Below are 14,679 nucleotides of genomic sequence, written 5' to 3' on the forward strand. Positions count from 1 at the left end.
CTTGTATTGATTTTGCTTTTATGTAGTGCCTTTTCCCCAAATGGATGCCAGAAGGCACTCTTAAAATCAAACTATATAGAACAATAATTTCTACCAGAATGGAAAAACATGGCAACAGCTTAACGGAGCACTTTAGTGCTAGGCAACACTTTAAGAAATGAAGGTGGCTTTAAAGAGCAGGAATAAGCTCGTGGCCTTGAGGAAGTTATTGGATATGAGTATGGAGCAAGATCCAGAGCAGCCTTTCTCACCACCAGTTTCCTGCACTGGATGTAAGGAATATATTGCCAGTACCTTGCTCAAACCATCTGATAATAGAGAATGGGTGTTTTCAAGCATATCTTAGAGGCTGAAATATTATTTAACTTGTGAGGGCTCTTAAGATGTCAGATTTCAGTTCATGAAGCACAGAGCACCCAGCTCTTCACACAGAATTTACTCAATTATAACCATACAGCCCTGTTTGGCTGTGTGCCAGTGGATACCTCCTACCCTGGCTCCAGGGCCCTTATCAGTACCTCAAAAATTAGAGTCCCTTGCCTTTAGTAAAACTATGATTTTTGTAAATAAAAAACTAATTTCACTTTATCCTCTTTTCTTTATGCAAAATATCCCTAATGGCCTCCCTTAAGAATAAAACAATAAGGGATACAGGACACTCCACGGCTTTCTTTTGGAAGAAAAGGATCTTTGATTAAAAGAACATTTGAAAATCAGTGTATTAGGACATTGTTTCCCAAGCACAAATTAACATAAATCACTCCTTTACAAATTGTTGGGGACTCATAAACAAGTGGCATTACTGATATTGAAATTTACTGCCCCCTTTATTCAGCTTGTTTGTTCTTCTAAAAAATGTATACTTGGGTTAGAGCTGGTCAGGAATTTTGAGTGTTGATTATTTTATATGCTGTTAATGAAACTTTTCAGAGAAATTTGAAAGTTTTGAGAAGACTTGTATTCCTTTGTTGGTGCAGGGTTTGTATTAGGAGGGGAGAAATTTGGAGGCTTGTGCACTGGAACATAAGGTTTTGACCAAAATAACGTGTATTGATCAATTGAATGATCATCTACTCATCTAACTGTACTGGGATTCCTTTATTTTTATTTTTTATAAATAACATATATACATTATGCCATAGAGTAAATGAAGCTGCTGTCCATCACAGGTATTTATACCTTTACAGGGAATGAACACATGGCACTGACACTGAAGTCCTCATTTCAAGATGTATTTAATTACTAATAGAAAGTGAAACAGTTCAAATAAGAGATCTAAAGATATTCTTCCTGGCATAATCGATAGACCAGTTCTGAGGGCACTTGTCTGTGACAGAAGAGATTGATCTGGCTCCACTGTCCTAAAGCACAACATCTTTCCTGTCAGTAGTGATTAACAAAATACCAGAATATCAGTTAGCACTTTGGTTTTTTTACTGGTTATATCTCAGTGGAAAAGTAAATTTTTAATTGTTTTCAATTGTTAAAGCAATCAGAGAGAAGAAAATCTTCCTGTGTGGATCAACAGCAGTTACTCAGCGTGGAGTAGGATATCTTTGGGAAGCCATATAGTCTATAAACTGTTATGCGGATAAGCACAGTGAGGAGATGGGTTGTAAGAGCAGTGATGGAATTCAGAGGCAAAAATCCAGTGCACTGGGTGGATTTGTGTGGTGAATTTTTCGGTACCACCATAATTTTTCTCACAGCATTTCTGCAGCACTAATTGCAGGAATAATTACATGAAGCAGTGATAAGTGTGGTGGCCAAAGTGATGCTTCCTGTGCTTACGTACACACGTGGCCACCTGTGCTGCCTTTTACAGGATTGTAACATTTTAGTGTTATACTCCATTTAGCCACGTTGAAAGAAACATGAAGTTATCTACTTAAGGGTCATAAAAAAATAATCTGATGCCAGCACAAAACCCAGACTTTGGGAAACAGCTCCTTTCCAGCTAATCATTGTGTATGCAAGTAGTATTTAGAGTCTCTGCCACCAGTTTTTCTGAGTAGTAAAGATGCTTTTTCCTCATTCCAGAGGTTTTTTTGTCCTTGTGAGTGTTTCTGTGCCAGGGTCCTTGGCAGCAGCATGGGGCTGACCAAGTACGGCTCCCCTCACATCCTTCCAGCACCTAATGAGGATGCTTGATATTCTCAGGAGACAAGCTGCAAGCTCAGACCTAAGACAGAAGATGAAGTTGTTTGGAAACAGCAGATGAATAATATTGTCAGAGGCATTTTAATGAGAAAAAGTGTCTCCACACCCATGCAGAGTACAGGTAATAGCAAACAGAAAAATGAATATTAGGGGATAACAAACGATAAGGAGGCAGTAGGAATGACTGGGTGATTTTCCTGACTAAGGTATCAGTTATTGGGAAAATGTGAAGCAGAAGCAAAGGACTGAGGGTGGGCAGTAAATTTATGATTTATGTCAAAACTATTTTTATTGCAAGGCAAGAATCATGTCAAGAGGAGAAAATAGTCATAAAATTCCTCTGGGGGATGTATAGCTTGTGCTGGGATCATAGTCTGCAACCTGGATCCAGCTGTCCTGAAGCACACCAGTATCTTTAACCCTAATGCCCTCACACAGGCACACACCAGGGACAGGGATTAAACCTCATCCTTCCAAATCCAAGCCTGAGAGCTTCCACATGGTCACAGTCTTTGCCAATTATACCTTAAGGGTATACCAAACCTTCCCTCCTCTGAGGTGTGTTGCAGTGGGCAGGACACCCCTGGTGCCCTGCAGGGAGGTATATGGGGTGTGGGCACAAATGAGTCCTGTCTGCTGCTGTTTGGGCAGATTTTGACCCCCAGGTCATGACTGGTACTTCCATGCAAGGAGGGGAGGATGAACAAAATGCATCTTTGCTCCAGACTGGGAATGCTGTGAGCTACTCCAGCTTTCCCAGCATACCTGTTCACAATAATCTTTTACAAGATCAATTGAAATAACAAGACTAGACAAAAGACTGAAAATCATTTGAAATGGGAGGATTGATTATATTCAATAATTATGAGTGAGACTTTTAAAGGATATTATAGGAGAAAAGAAGCCCAAATACTTCAGGGATATTGTGGGGTGTGGATGTCTGAGTCCCATTGGCACTTAGAAGACTCCGTTGGAGCCAAAAACTTCTAGTTATGGAGTAGCTGAGGGAAAAGGATAGATTTCTTTTACCTTTATTTTTATTCTGCTTTATACACATTCAGAAAATTGAATGTCCACATATTTTAGCACTTGAAGAATGAGTTGTAAGTGCAATGGGGTAGGAAATAGCCTTCTCTTAATTTTCCTTGTATTTCTTGCAAAAGAGAAACTAGGAATTAATTAGATTTCACCCTGTTTATGTCTTTGTTGCTAGCTCTAATCTTAACATCTAATAGAAGAACAGAGCAAATGGCTCAGGGAATTTTTATATATATTTTTTCTCTAGTCCATTAAGAAAAGAAGAGAGCTGATGAAAAGGTAGCCTGAGTGAATCAAAGTATCTATGCTCTGTTATTGAGGGAGTCTGAGTCACAGTCAACTAGTTTTATAGCATGCCCATAGTTGATTGTAAAGTAAATAATTGGAGGAAAGGGACAGAGAAGGTGATTAAAGTAATCTCTGAAAGATGTTTGTGGATCTCTCTGTTCTGGTAGCTGGACCAGATCAACAAATAACACATCTGATGAATGAAGTTTAATAATCTTAATTCTAAATAGATTTTTAATTACAAAGTTATGAATAACAAAACATTAGCTTAGTTATTAAATAAGCTACTGGCTGAATTTTATCTTCTCTTGCTTTTCATACAGGTCTGTAGAAAATCAGTGAGATAAAATTCCATGAAAACTTTGCATGACAGTCAAACATCAGCAAAATACAATTTTCAATGGAGATGAGAAGAAAGCAGGTGTTGACATAAAATATGTTCCTCTCTGTAAAGAAATTGTCTAGTTCTGATCCCAAATAATTTTCCACATTTACCATTAAACTCATTATAGAGCTATTCAGGAACTTCTGAGAACACTCATCCCCCAGATTTTTTTCTGCAAGACTTCTACCTTCTGAGGCAAAGTGAACATAACTTGATCGGCCATTTAAAAAATTGAGAGAAAGTAAAAGTGTGAGTCCAGGATGGGAAATGTTATGCTTTTTCTTAACAGCATAAGGAGGAGGAAATTTGAGGTATCCACCAGTTCATGGAAAACGCAAGAGCTACTGAGCTGATGAGGCATTTGTGAGATACCACATGAGGAGGCCTTTACTGAAACAGTCAACACAAAGCTGTCAAGAGACAGTTGAGTTGTAAAATGCTCCAGCTACCACAGGAGATGCATTACATTACTGTGGTATGCAGATAAATTGCTACCCAGCTCATGGAAGCTGCTTTGTGAAAAAAGTAGGGGAATAAGTAAACTCTGTTTCAATCGATGAATTAATATAAAACCTGCAAAAGGAGCAGAGCAGACTGCTGCAATCCCTCAGCTATATTAGGCAATCAATTTTTTTTTCCTTTCAATATGTAGAATATTCCCTTGCGGCTCCCCGTGGATGCCATGCAGTGTGAACACAGCAATCAAAGTAATAGACGTCAGAGTAATCAAAATAAGATGTGTCAGAAAGAAGCAAATGAGTACATACTCTCATTAAGTAAATCTCCTAAGAGCTCAACACACAAAACTCTTCCCAGAAAAGCTGTACAAACAATTGCATGCACTAACACATGGGTTTATTGGTGTTTCAAAGTCAGATAAAAATATTCTTCAATCTAATCCATGTTTTTCAGGTTTCAGCACAAATAATCTCTACCTAAGGCAAAACACATATTGTAGCTGCCACAATGACATTAATAAAGGTCATAATTGAAGGTAAAATATAATTCTTTGAAGAAAACTTAACAATCATTAAACAAACAACACATGCTGCCAACACTGTTAAAGACAAAATCCATTTCTGCAGTGGATTGGGCATCAGCAATGTCCAACACTAAACTTCAGTCTCTGAGGTGACGGGAAAGACACTTGACCCAGGGAGAAAGTAGTCGAAAAGTCAGAACAAACCATCCATGAGAACAAACTTGTAGACAAAATCAGACAAGGCAGTAATCTGGCTGCCTTGTGAGCTTTTTCAAACAAACTTTTCAAAGAAGTACAGCACAAACACAGTGAAAAACCAACAAAATGGTACTTCTGCAATATTCCCAGCCTTTTGGAGGAGCCAGCCCAGATCACAAAAAAAGAAGATGGAGGAAAGATATTTCCAAAACCAGAATTAATTTATTAGGCTACAGAAGTAGATGAGGAAGAAGTAGGAACAATCAGAAAAGAAATTCTGTCTCTAATGAAACTAATGCAGGATTGGCTTTTCCTTCTTTTCTTCTGTATTTGTGTGATAAAGACATATAGCATTTTGGAAAGAGAATGGATCATTTCCCATTGAAATCAAAGGGGATTTGGGGAGAATTTCAAGTATTGGCCACATGTTAAGCAGTCTAAAATCCACCAAAACCACTTTGTGTCCCCTTGAGTTTGTGTGTAGCCATTTGACTTCAGAGTTTACAAGGAAGATGGAGAGAGGTTGAGCCTTTTTATTACACTCAATTTCCTATATTGGCTTTTGTTCCAGTTATGAGCTGTGCTGCAGCTAATGGGGCTGGGTTGTGACTAACGAGGCCTCGGCACAGATCTCAGCTTCACCAAAGGATTTTGTGCATGACCTTGAGCCTCTTCACATCCCCATCCCATCTGTAAAACAAAATGATGATGCTTCCTCTCTGCAGAAATCTGTCTTGTCACCTTAGGAACAAACACTGATTTGTCTTGACTGCTCACAGTTCCTATCGATTGCAAAGGAACTTGGATGTGCACAATACTTCTTGAGATTTGGCATTTGGAGACAAAATAACTTTGAGGAACCGGAACATTAAAGGAAACATTTTGGCCATGAATGTCCTATACTCTTATGAGCAGTGTCTAACAAATTGATCCTCAGTTTTAGCACAGCATAGAGTAATAAATAGCTGTTAAGAAGTTCAAACAGCTTACATGTTTGGCAGGTCAATGGGAAATAGGCAAATCCCTGAGAGAGGCAGGTGATAGGCAGCCCTCTCACACCAAACCTATTTTTTAAGCAGGTATAACTTTGAAAACTATCATTAATTTTCATCAGAAATTAAAAGGCAAATGCTTGAGCAAAAATATGTTTCTCTGCCTAAAATCTGATGGTGATGGACTGATACAGCTCAGGAGAGTCACAAACATATTCACTGTAAGGTGAAAGATGTTCCCTCACCCCCAGACTGCAACAGCTCCTTGTTTTTCCTTCTTTATGAATGAACTATCCCTGCATTAAGCACAACCCTGTTGTGCTTTTTCATGTGAAAAAAGAGTGGAACAAAAAAGTTACCAGCAAACGGAAATAATTGTTAAATGTCTGCTTCACTTTGAGATCACAAAATCAAATAAATTCAGATTTCAATCTTAGTTTAAAAAATAAAAAATAGCTTAATTTGGGCCAGTTACCTGATCTAGTGGGTGGGATCCCTGCCCATGGGAGGGGTGTTGGAACTAGGTGATCTTTAAGGTCCCTTCCAACCAAAATTGTTCTGTGATTCTATGACAATTCCAGACAATGGGGTCATTGGAGTACTTGATATTGACACAATTTAAAGAAGAGAAAATAGAATATTAACTTGTAAACAAGATTTTATAATTAAAAATAATCCCAGTGTCATTTCCAAAGGCATGGGAATGTCCCTGATCAAACCCACTCATGACCTGAGAGCTTGATCCCTGCAAGTTGCTTCCAGGCCAGATACTGGGGATTCCCTGTGGTTGCTCACACTCCTACTGTGCTCAGGGACCCTGAGGGTGGAAGAAGCCCTGGGGTTTTGGGGGTTGCTGAGGACCTGGGTGGCATGTCTGAGGTATGACCAAGGCATGGGAGAGTTTGTCATCTTGAAGCAGGTGGGAGAAGTCCTGAATAGTTTGAATTATTCCTTTTGAAATACTTATGGTGAACATGTTTCCCTAGGTCCAGCTTTCAGCATGGACAGTCCCTGGCACTCAAGTTTTACAGCAGAAGCTCTCAGTGAGATCATGGGTTGCTTGTGGGTAGCATACAAAGTAAATTACACACTCTGATTTTCATTTCATTCTTCCATGGAAAGCAAGACTGGGGCTTACAAAGTTGCAAGACATACTGAGTGATTTTTGCCATGCTAGACCATTCTCATTTACTTTCTTAAATCAAATTAAACTATTCAGATCATTGGAGAACACACTATCTTCCCATGCTGGCTGTAGGCACTTCACCTTCCCCTGACACCATCTTCTCTCTTCTCTTTCTTCACCTCTGGATATGCTTGAATATTTTCTTCTGTGTTTCAGAGTTGAGGGAAACCCACAGGACTGAACTTAGAAACAATTAATTGTATCTGATTTTACTATATACAGTAGTAGCTTCATCTTTTAGTGAAGCTCCAGTGGATTTTGTGAGCTTCAAGGATGCCTTTGCAGGAAACTCATATCTAAATTAAAAACTTTTTCAATTGTACATTATGAAAAGGTTCCAGAGGGGATGGGAAGCAATTCCATCTCACTGATGATGCTACAAGCAACTAACTATTCTAAGATAAATGTTTTTGTTTAAAGTACCCCTGTAAAAATCTATTGTCTTTTTCTTTTGATTGACTTATTTACAGAATTTCATCTGAGAAGAGTCTGACAAGCTCTGTTTTGTGTCAGCCCTCCCACATCTATGATTCACTGAGTTGCTTTTGTCCCTGATGCTTTATTTAATCTTCTACCAGAGAGCAGCTACGGATGTTGTTGTTGGTAACGCTTTCATGTTTCTCAGTCATAGGAAATCATGTAAAAAGCCCAAATATTCAGAATATCCTCAGTCACAGGGAGGTTCATTACCTAAAATAAGACTGCAGAAGATGATAAAGCTCTTCCTTGGTCTTTAAAGGACTTTTTCATCTTCTCCCTCTTAACAAGGCATCTGCAAAAACCTCTTTGGTCAGATATTCCTTATTCACCACTAAATTCTTATGGGATTAGTAGGTTTGTTAGAGTACAAAAGGAAACAGCATAAAGTAAACAGTTAATATCCTCATAATGTCACAACACAATCTGTCAGAATGTAAACTTTTTGAGCAGGTTCATTTATTTCAAGTTCACACTACAAAAAGAACCCACAACAACAAGCCTTATGAATCCTTCTGCATCACCTAAGAGACAGCACTTCTTAATTATTGTTTTGTATTCCCAGTTTCATAAGGATGTCTATACATATTACCTTCAGTTACCAAAATACAGTGGCAAATAGAGTTACTTCGTTACTAGGAGTTAAAAGGTCGTTTCCCCTTGATGAAAAGCTTGTTCTACAGATAAGTAGCTGCTACCCTCCATAAAACTGGCAACCCTTCAAAAGGTTTCAGAAATTAAAGGCATTGTTTGAAGACAAAGGCGATAAGGTCATTTGCTTTGTGTTTAGTCCTGCAGAACTTTCTGGGTGACCCTCTGATATCCAAGTGAAGAGGGCTTTAAATTGTTTTATCTTCATAGAGCTAATGAGTGCTGGCTGACAATCACTGTTAAGACTCGTTGGAACTCTACTAGAATTAAATTTTGTAAAATATTGCAACATTTTTCCATTAAGGGGGAGTGCCTCCCTGGAGTTTGCCAAAGCTGAATCCATAATCACTCACAGCACTGCGCACTTGTCTGACTGCTTTTCTCAGTTTCTTTTATTAACTCTGTTTTCACTAGTTGACTAATGTCTAACATGATTCTCAATGTATTCCTACAGGTAATTAATAAAGCTGTATAAACAATCCACATATGTAAAATCTGCGTCCTCTTCGAACTCTATGCTAGAGTGTAACAAGCCTCACATTTGTTGTGTACAGTAGTAGAGAAATTACTCATGAACTTTTTATTGCCAGAGGCCGTATAGCTGTGTATTATTATATGTGTAATTAACTAATCTGTAGTGTTGCTCTGATACATGGTGTATATAATTCTTTCCCAGAGGAATAGATTGTTATTTTAAAGTGTTTTTTCTTTTATGGTTTATTTCACATACTCCATTTATGGGAAAATATTATATATACTCTTTAAATAGTTTGATTTTTTTTTCTAATAGTAAGAACTTTCATAGGTCTTTAATTTCTTTAAAAATATATAAAAAAAAAGAAGTAAAAAAGTAAAGTGAAAGTCCTGTAATGATCCAAATACATCATGTGCTGCAAGCATGCTTGGCTATCACTGTGCCCTTCTTCATTACCTTGGTTGTTTATTTTAACCTTACTTCCATTCTATTTTGGAGGCTCTTTCTAATAATAGCCCTCTGTCACTCCAATCCACATTCAAAAATAAATCTAAGCAAGATCATCTCAGTTTAAAATACACATGAACTCATCACTCGAATGACTGTCAAATAATTAAAAAGTACAAAATCCTTACCTAATGTGGCTGACTCAGCACTAATGGCCAGCAAGGGAATCCAACAGAGGTAGGCAACAAGTTGGAGATGCTGATGGAAAGGAAAGTGCTGCTGCATAGTGTCCAAGGTAGGTTTTATCCATGCATCTGCAGTTGCTTATAAGTTAACTTTTGAAGCCCTAAACTTTGCTGGAAAAGCCCATCAGCCTGCCTGCCTGTTTCAATTCTTTTTTTTTTTTTCTTTCTTTCTCTCTGTTCAATCCACTCTCTTGGAGAGGGTTTAATGTGTCATTAATCCCAGAATTTCCAAGAGGGAAGCCCTCCAGCCACACACAAACCACACTCACCCCCTCCCACGCGCAAACAGAGCCCATGTGTCCCTGCAGCTGCTCCGGCTGCAGCTGCCGGGATTTACGCACCCCGTAACACACCCGCACACACAGGGGGCGAGGACAGCCTGTACCTCAGGGGTGGGAGGTGATCCTGCAGAAATTAGGGTTGTAAAACGTGCTTGCTTGCCAGGATTTTAAAGCAGGCAGCACTAACTCCAGATTATTGCAGTCATATCTGGCATCATGTTTATGTGCGAGGATCGTGAAAAACGAGATGCGCATTTCAGAGCGTCGTCTCACCAGAGATAGTAACAGAACAAAAGACAAAGGCAAAATGCAGGGGAAGAATTCCATCACTCGTGTTGCCCAACCACATTTTTCTAAAGTTTGGTCTCCTTGCAAAATGCCCTGTTGCTTACACATGGGTCCTTTGTGCTACTTCCAGTCAGTGTGAACAGTTTATTGTACGACAACGCATTATACCGTCTTAATGCCCAACCTGAGGAATTTGCTATCAAATCACATCCTATACTCTGATATTCATGGTGTTTTATTTAGAAAATTTTACATCTCCACCCACCGTTCAGTGTTTTCCATATCTGCCAGCACTCCTTTTCTTCGACTTGTCAAGTTTGATTGTGTCTGCTTGTTTAAGCGAGGATATTGTGAATTATCTGATAAGAGAGTACTATGCAAGACTGTAAACATTCCACACAAATCACTGTGAGGAGCATTTCATGGAAAAGCATACACAAAGCCATTAAAATGATTTTGTAGTACAGCCAAGGAGTTTAAAATGTTGTTCATTTGGCTTAACTACATCCCTCGAGGAGTTTTGCCACTGGATTCCTTGAGGGAAATATAGGCTATTTAAGAAGAAACTTCTAAAACTTTTTTCTTAGTTTTGATTATAGATTTTAGAGTTGCAAAATCTGTAATCACTCAGTCTCATTGGCTCAGCCACCTCATAGGCCTGACTTGTAGCCCTTTGGGAGCCTCTGTGAGTCTTTCCATTGATTTTACTGATGTTTAGACTGTATTCTTTCAAGATCATTAAGAATCCAATATTTCTGACCTTTTTTTCATAAGACATGCCTGTCCATTTCTTGAGTACAAGCACATCCAATGAAAAAAATAATTTTGTTTTTATCAGCACCCAATTTCTATTTTTCTGTGGCTTTCTCAGCTATTGCTTGAATGTATTTGTGGTAGTTTCTACACAGTGATAGGGGTCCAACTTCTTTTGACTCTAAATTTTGGCCTAAAAGGCATAGGTCTGAAATCTGTTGAGGGTTGAGATTTGTCCTTGCCAAAATATTGGCAGCCAAAACCAATTTACAGCAAAGAGAGCTTTCCACAAACAATTCAGTCTTTGGTGGTCTTTTGTATACAGAAAGCAAAAGTATTCAGGCAAAAAAATGTGAATAGTATGTATTCAGGGCAAAAGGAGAAAAGGGACAGTTTTGTAGAACTGTTTATCACCTTACCTGTTTTCTTCTTAAGTAGGTTTTAATCAAGGAGAGCCTTTGAACATGCTAAAGATGAAATGAAGCTTCCCATTGTCTCAACTAAGAAGTTTCCCTCGGCTGGATATGACTCCTTTCATTTTGGGAAGACAAACAGTGCCAGGTCAGACAATGAGGTCAGACAATTCTCTAATTCCCATTCTCCCACCCCAAGAAAAGCCCTCACAGAAGTCAGAAAAAATGGTGAACACCACCTTCTCCCTCCTCCCAAACATCATTCTAAAAAATAGTGTGAAACTAAACCCATGGAGAACCTGCATAAAAATATTGGAAAATACTGTCACAGTTTCCACACTATTAATCTGAATAAGAGGAGAACCTGAAACCCCTCAGAAAATGGGTGTATTCAAATGTGGGGAGTGAACACTTGAAACAATTCCCTTTGCTGTCTGTACAAAAACCCAGCACAGCACTGAGGCCCCAGTACCAAGTCCTTCTAGCATTAAATTAATTTTCAATGGTAGGGATGGAGACAGGGAATTAAAACAAGCCAAAAGTCACAGCTGGAAGCTGGCAGCAGCATTTCAGGCTTGGCCATAAATTGCCTGATGGATACACACGTAGGTATACAGATGTCTTCACTTTATAAGAAAGACACACAGTTTACCTGAAACATTCCACTGGGAGAGCTGGTGCTGGGGATGGGCTGGAGGAGCTGGGCTGGCACAGATGGAGGGGACAGGGCAGCACAGGGAGATAAGCAGAGGCAGGAGGAAGGCTGTAGGAAGAGTATTAAGAACAATAATATTTACTTTTTCCTTCAGATGCAGAACTAAACCTCAGGATGGGACTGAATAAAAACATAATGATAAAATTGCAAATACCTTAAAGGTCCCCAAAGATGGGACTTTTTGACACTTCGTTCCAAGCATGAAAAATTCTCAGGCTCCCAAGTCAGTGTAGGAGAGTTGCACACAGAAGGCCTGGGTTATAGTGGAATTTTGAAAGGTGAATCCCACCACTCATATATTTCTGAAGGTCATGTGGAAGTGTCTGTCTACCTGGGCACCCCAGGAAAGAAAGGAGAGGGGTATTCCATGTTTTGCTTCTCAAAAATTGAGTGTGGCTGGCACTTAGCTTTTGCACTTGAGCCAGCATTTCCTTCTGCTTCCTATGAGGAATACCCTTACTATGAGGCTGTCCCCTGGGGTGGCTTTCTAGGCAGAGAAGAGATTTGTTATTCATGGGTGACAGGGAGAGCATGACCCTGCCTGTACATACACTTTTCTGGTAGGACAGAGTCCTTCAGAGGGAAAAGATATCTTCACTGAATAGTATAATTTTTTTTTTTTCACAACTCTGAATTCACATATTTTCACATGCTAAATCCCTCCTCTATCTATTTTTGTTTGCTTTTTTTAATCTGACTGAAAATACCTGCCAAGCCCAGTGACAAGATGAACTCACTGTGCTCCCAGGGCAGTCCCTTCTCTGTTGATATGGACTAGCTGTGTCCACTGACTCTTCCAATCCTTTCTGCAACTTCCAAGCAAGTGAAAAGTTTGGCATAATGGATTTAACTGAGACCCAGCAACATCCAGTAAGAACTCCTCATACCAAAATGTTTTCCTAAAAAGAATAAGAAGGAGTTCAGGTCTGGGGTCGTCTCTCTCTACTGTTGGCTTTTATTTCTTTTTGTCATCCTGTCAATATATTTTAGAGACATGCCAAACACATTTGGCATAACAAAAGTATGGTATTCACACACCTTGTTAGTCCAAAAAATTGGTCTTTATTTCTTATTTCAAGACTGCCCAGGTGAGTTACATTGGACAGAAAGAACTTCATCTCAGCTTATGCCCACTTTAGGGAAATAATCAGTGGTCACGCAGCGATTGGAAATTGTGTTTCCTCTCTTTTGTGTTCTCATGTACAGAACACAGCATTTCTGGCTCTTCAGAAAATAAGACAAGTTGTACATATAATTTACTGGACCAAGCTCTTCATTTAAGAGAGTACTAGTTATGGTTTCTAGAGTAATAATTCATTATACATAAATATATCCCCTTTTCAGAGCTCTGGGAATATAGAGAATGATTTCTATGTTAGTTCATTTGGTGTGTTTATCTTTTAGGTTCTAACTCCCTTGTGGAAGGGAGAACTCTAATGGCTTTCAGAGTCTCATTCCTCATTACCCAGTGAGCCAAAGATTTCAAACTCTAAACCGGAGATAAAATGAAGAAACCTAACGATCATCACCAAGTTTTTTAAGGCTAGCAAGAGCACGAGTGCTTGAACTCTAACACAGCATAAGTGAACCTATTAAAGGCATTAAATCAGCTCTCTGTAACCACACTGCCCCTTGGCATGGATCAAGGCTGGATGTGACCCCTGACCTGACATGGTGCACCCACAGCTCTGGGTGTGCAGGGCCATGAACCTCTGTTTTGTTTCTTCACTGTTTTGCTGTGAATGTTGGTCTGACCACCTGACCTTTAACTGGGCACGACATTCCCTTATTAAATGTGCATCGTGCACCATCAGTGCCCTTCTTGGATGGACACTTCTGCCAGGGCAGGAGAGTTATACATGAGCCAAGCACCCTGTGAACTCGTGTGTGCTAGGGCACAGTCATGTGAAATGTGTGAATTCTTCATATGAGTTCCATATTTGCTGGAAAGCACCAAATTATTGTGGAGATGTCAAAGTAAATCCATTGCAATTCACCTCTGCTCCAGAGTGCTCCAAGACAAATCTAAGAGAATGGTTGTTGCTCAACAGCTCAAAACCAAAAATGATTATTCTATGTGAAGAGATTTGCAATTACCAAATATTCATAAAAAGAGGACACCCATGTATAAACTGTGAATATTGGAACTGGCTGAGGAGTTCTCATCAGAATCCACGTGCACAAAAGTGTATGGTTTCCCCAAAATCAGTAAGAGATACATATTTTAGAAATCTTTTTTTATTATTGGGGTTTTTTTATGTGTGTTCCTAGATCAGCTCAGTATTTATTTAACTTTTGTGAGCTGCTCTGGTTGCCTGAATTCCTTCTACAAAGAATTGCTTCATCCTCTTCAAACATCATTTATTGTGCAACTTAAGTGAAATGGATACACAGTTAAACAAACAAACAAACTACATTTTGATTGTTCTTCTGCAAAATTAATATTAATAACTATGGAAGTATTTTTAAACACTTCTTTGTCTCTTCTCCCTAAGTCTTGACTTATTTTGGCTCAATACTAAAAATATAGAGTAAGAGAAATGGCTACTCATAGCCTTGATAATGGACAGATAATAGCAATACAAAAAATCGCTATTACTCAGGAAATTTGCAGACTGAATTTTCTCATTGAGTGAACTTTCCATTTAGGAAAGAGTTTCCTTTGAAATGGCAGCAGAAAGGCATTCTACAGGAGTTTTTCATCA

The 14,679-nt window shown here is 39.0% G+C and overlaps 1 protein-coding gene across 1 annotated transcript in view; it reads right to left on the reverse strand.

Moving 5' to 3' along the window:
* LOC108504780 (von Willebrand factor D and EGF domain-containing protein-like) overlaps positions 1-9,564 on the reverse strand; it is a 177,629-nt gene extending 168,065 nt beyond the window's left edge. Inside the window, exon 1 of the mRNA XM_017830198.1 lies at positions 9,468-9,564. Coding sequence (XP_017685687.1) covers positions 9,468-9,564 — 97 coding nt within the window. The remainder of the gene's footprint in view (positions 1-9,467) is intronic.
* Positions 9,565-14,679: the final 5,115 nt, after the last annotated feature.

The sequence above is a fragment of the Lepidothrix coronata genome, unplaced genomic scaffold, assembly GCF_001604755.1.
Source record: "Lepidothrix coronata isolate B3197 unplaced genomic scaffold, Lepidothrix_coronata-1.0 Scaffold175, whole genome shotgun sequence".
Classification (NCBI taxonomy): Eukaryota; Metazoa; Chordata; class Aves; order Passeriformes; family Pipridae; genus Lepidothrix; species Lepidothrix coronata.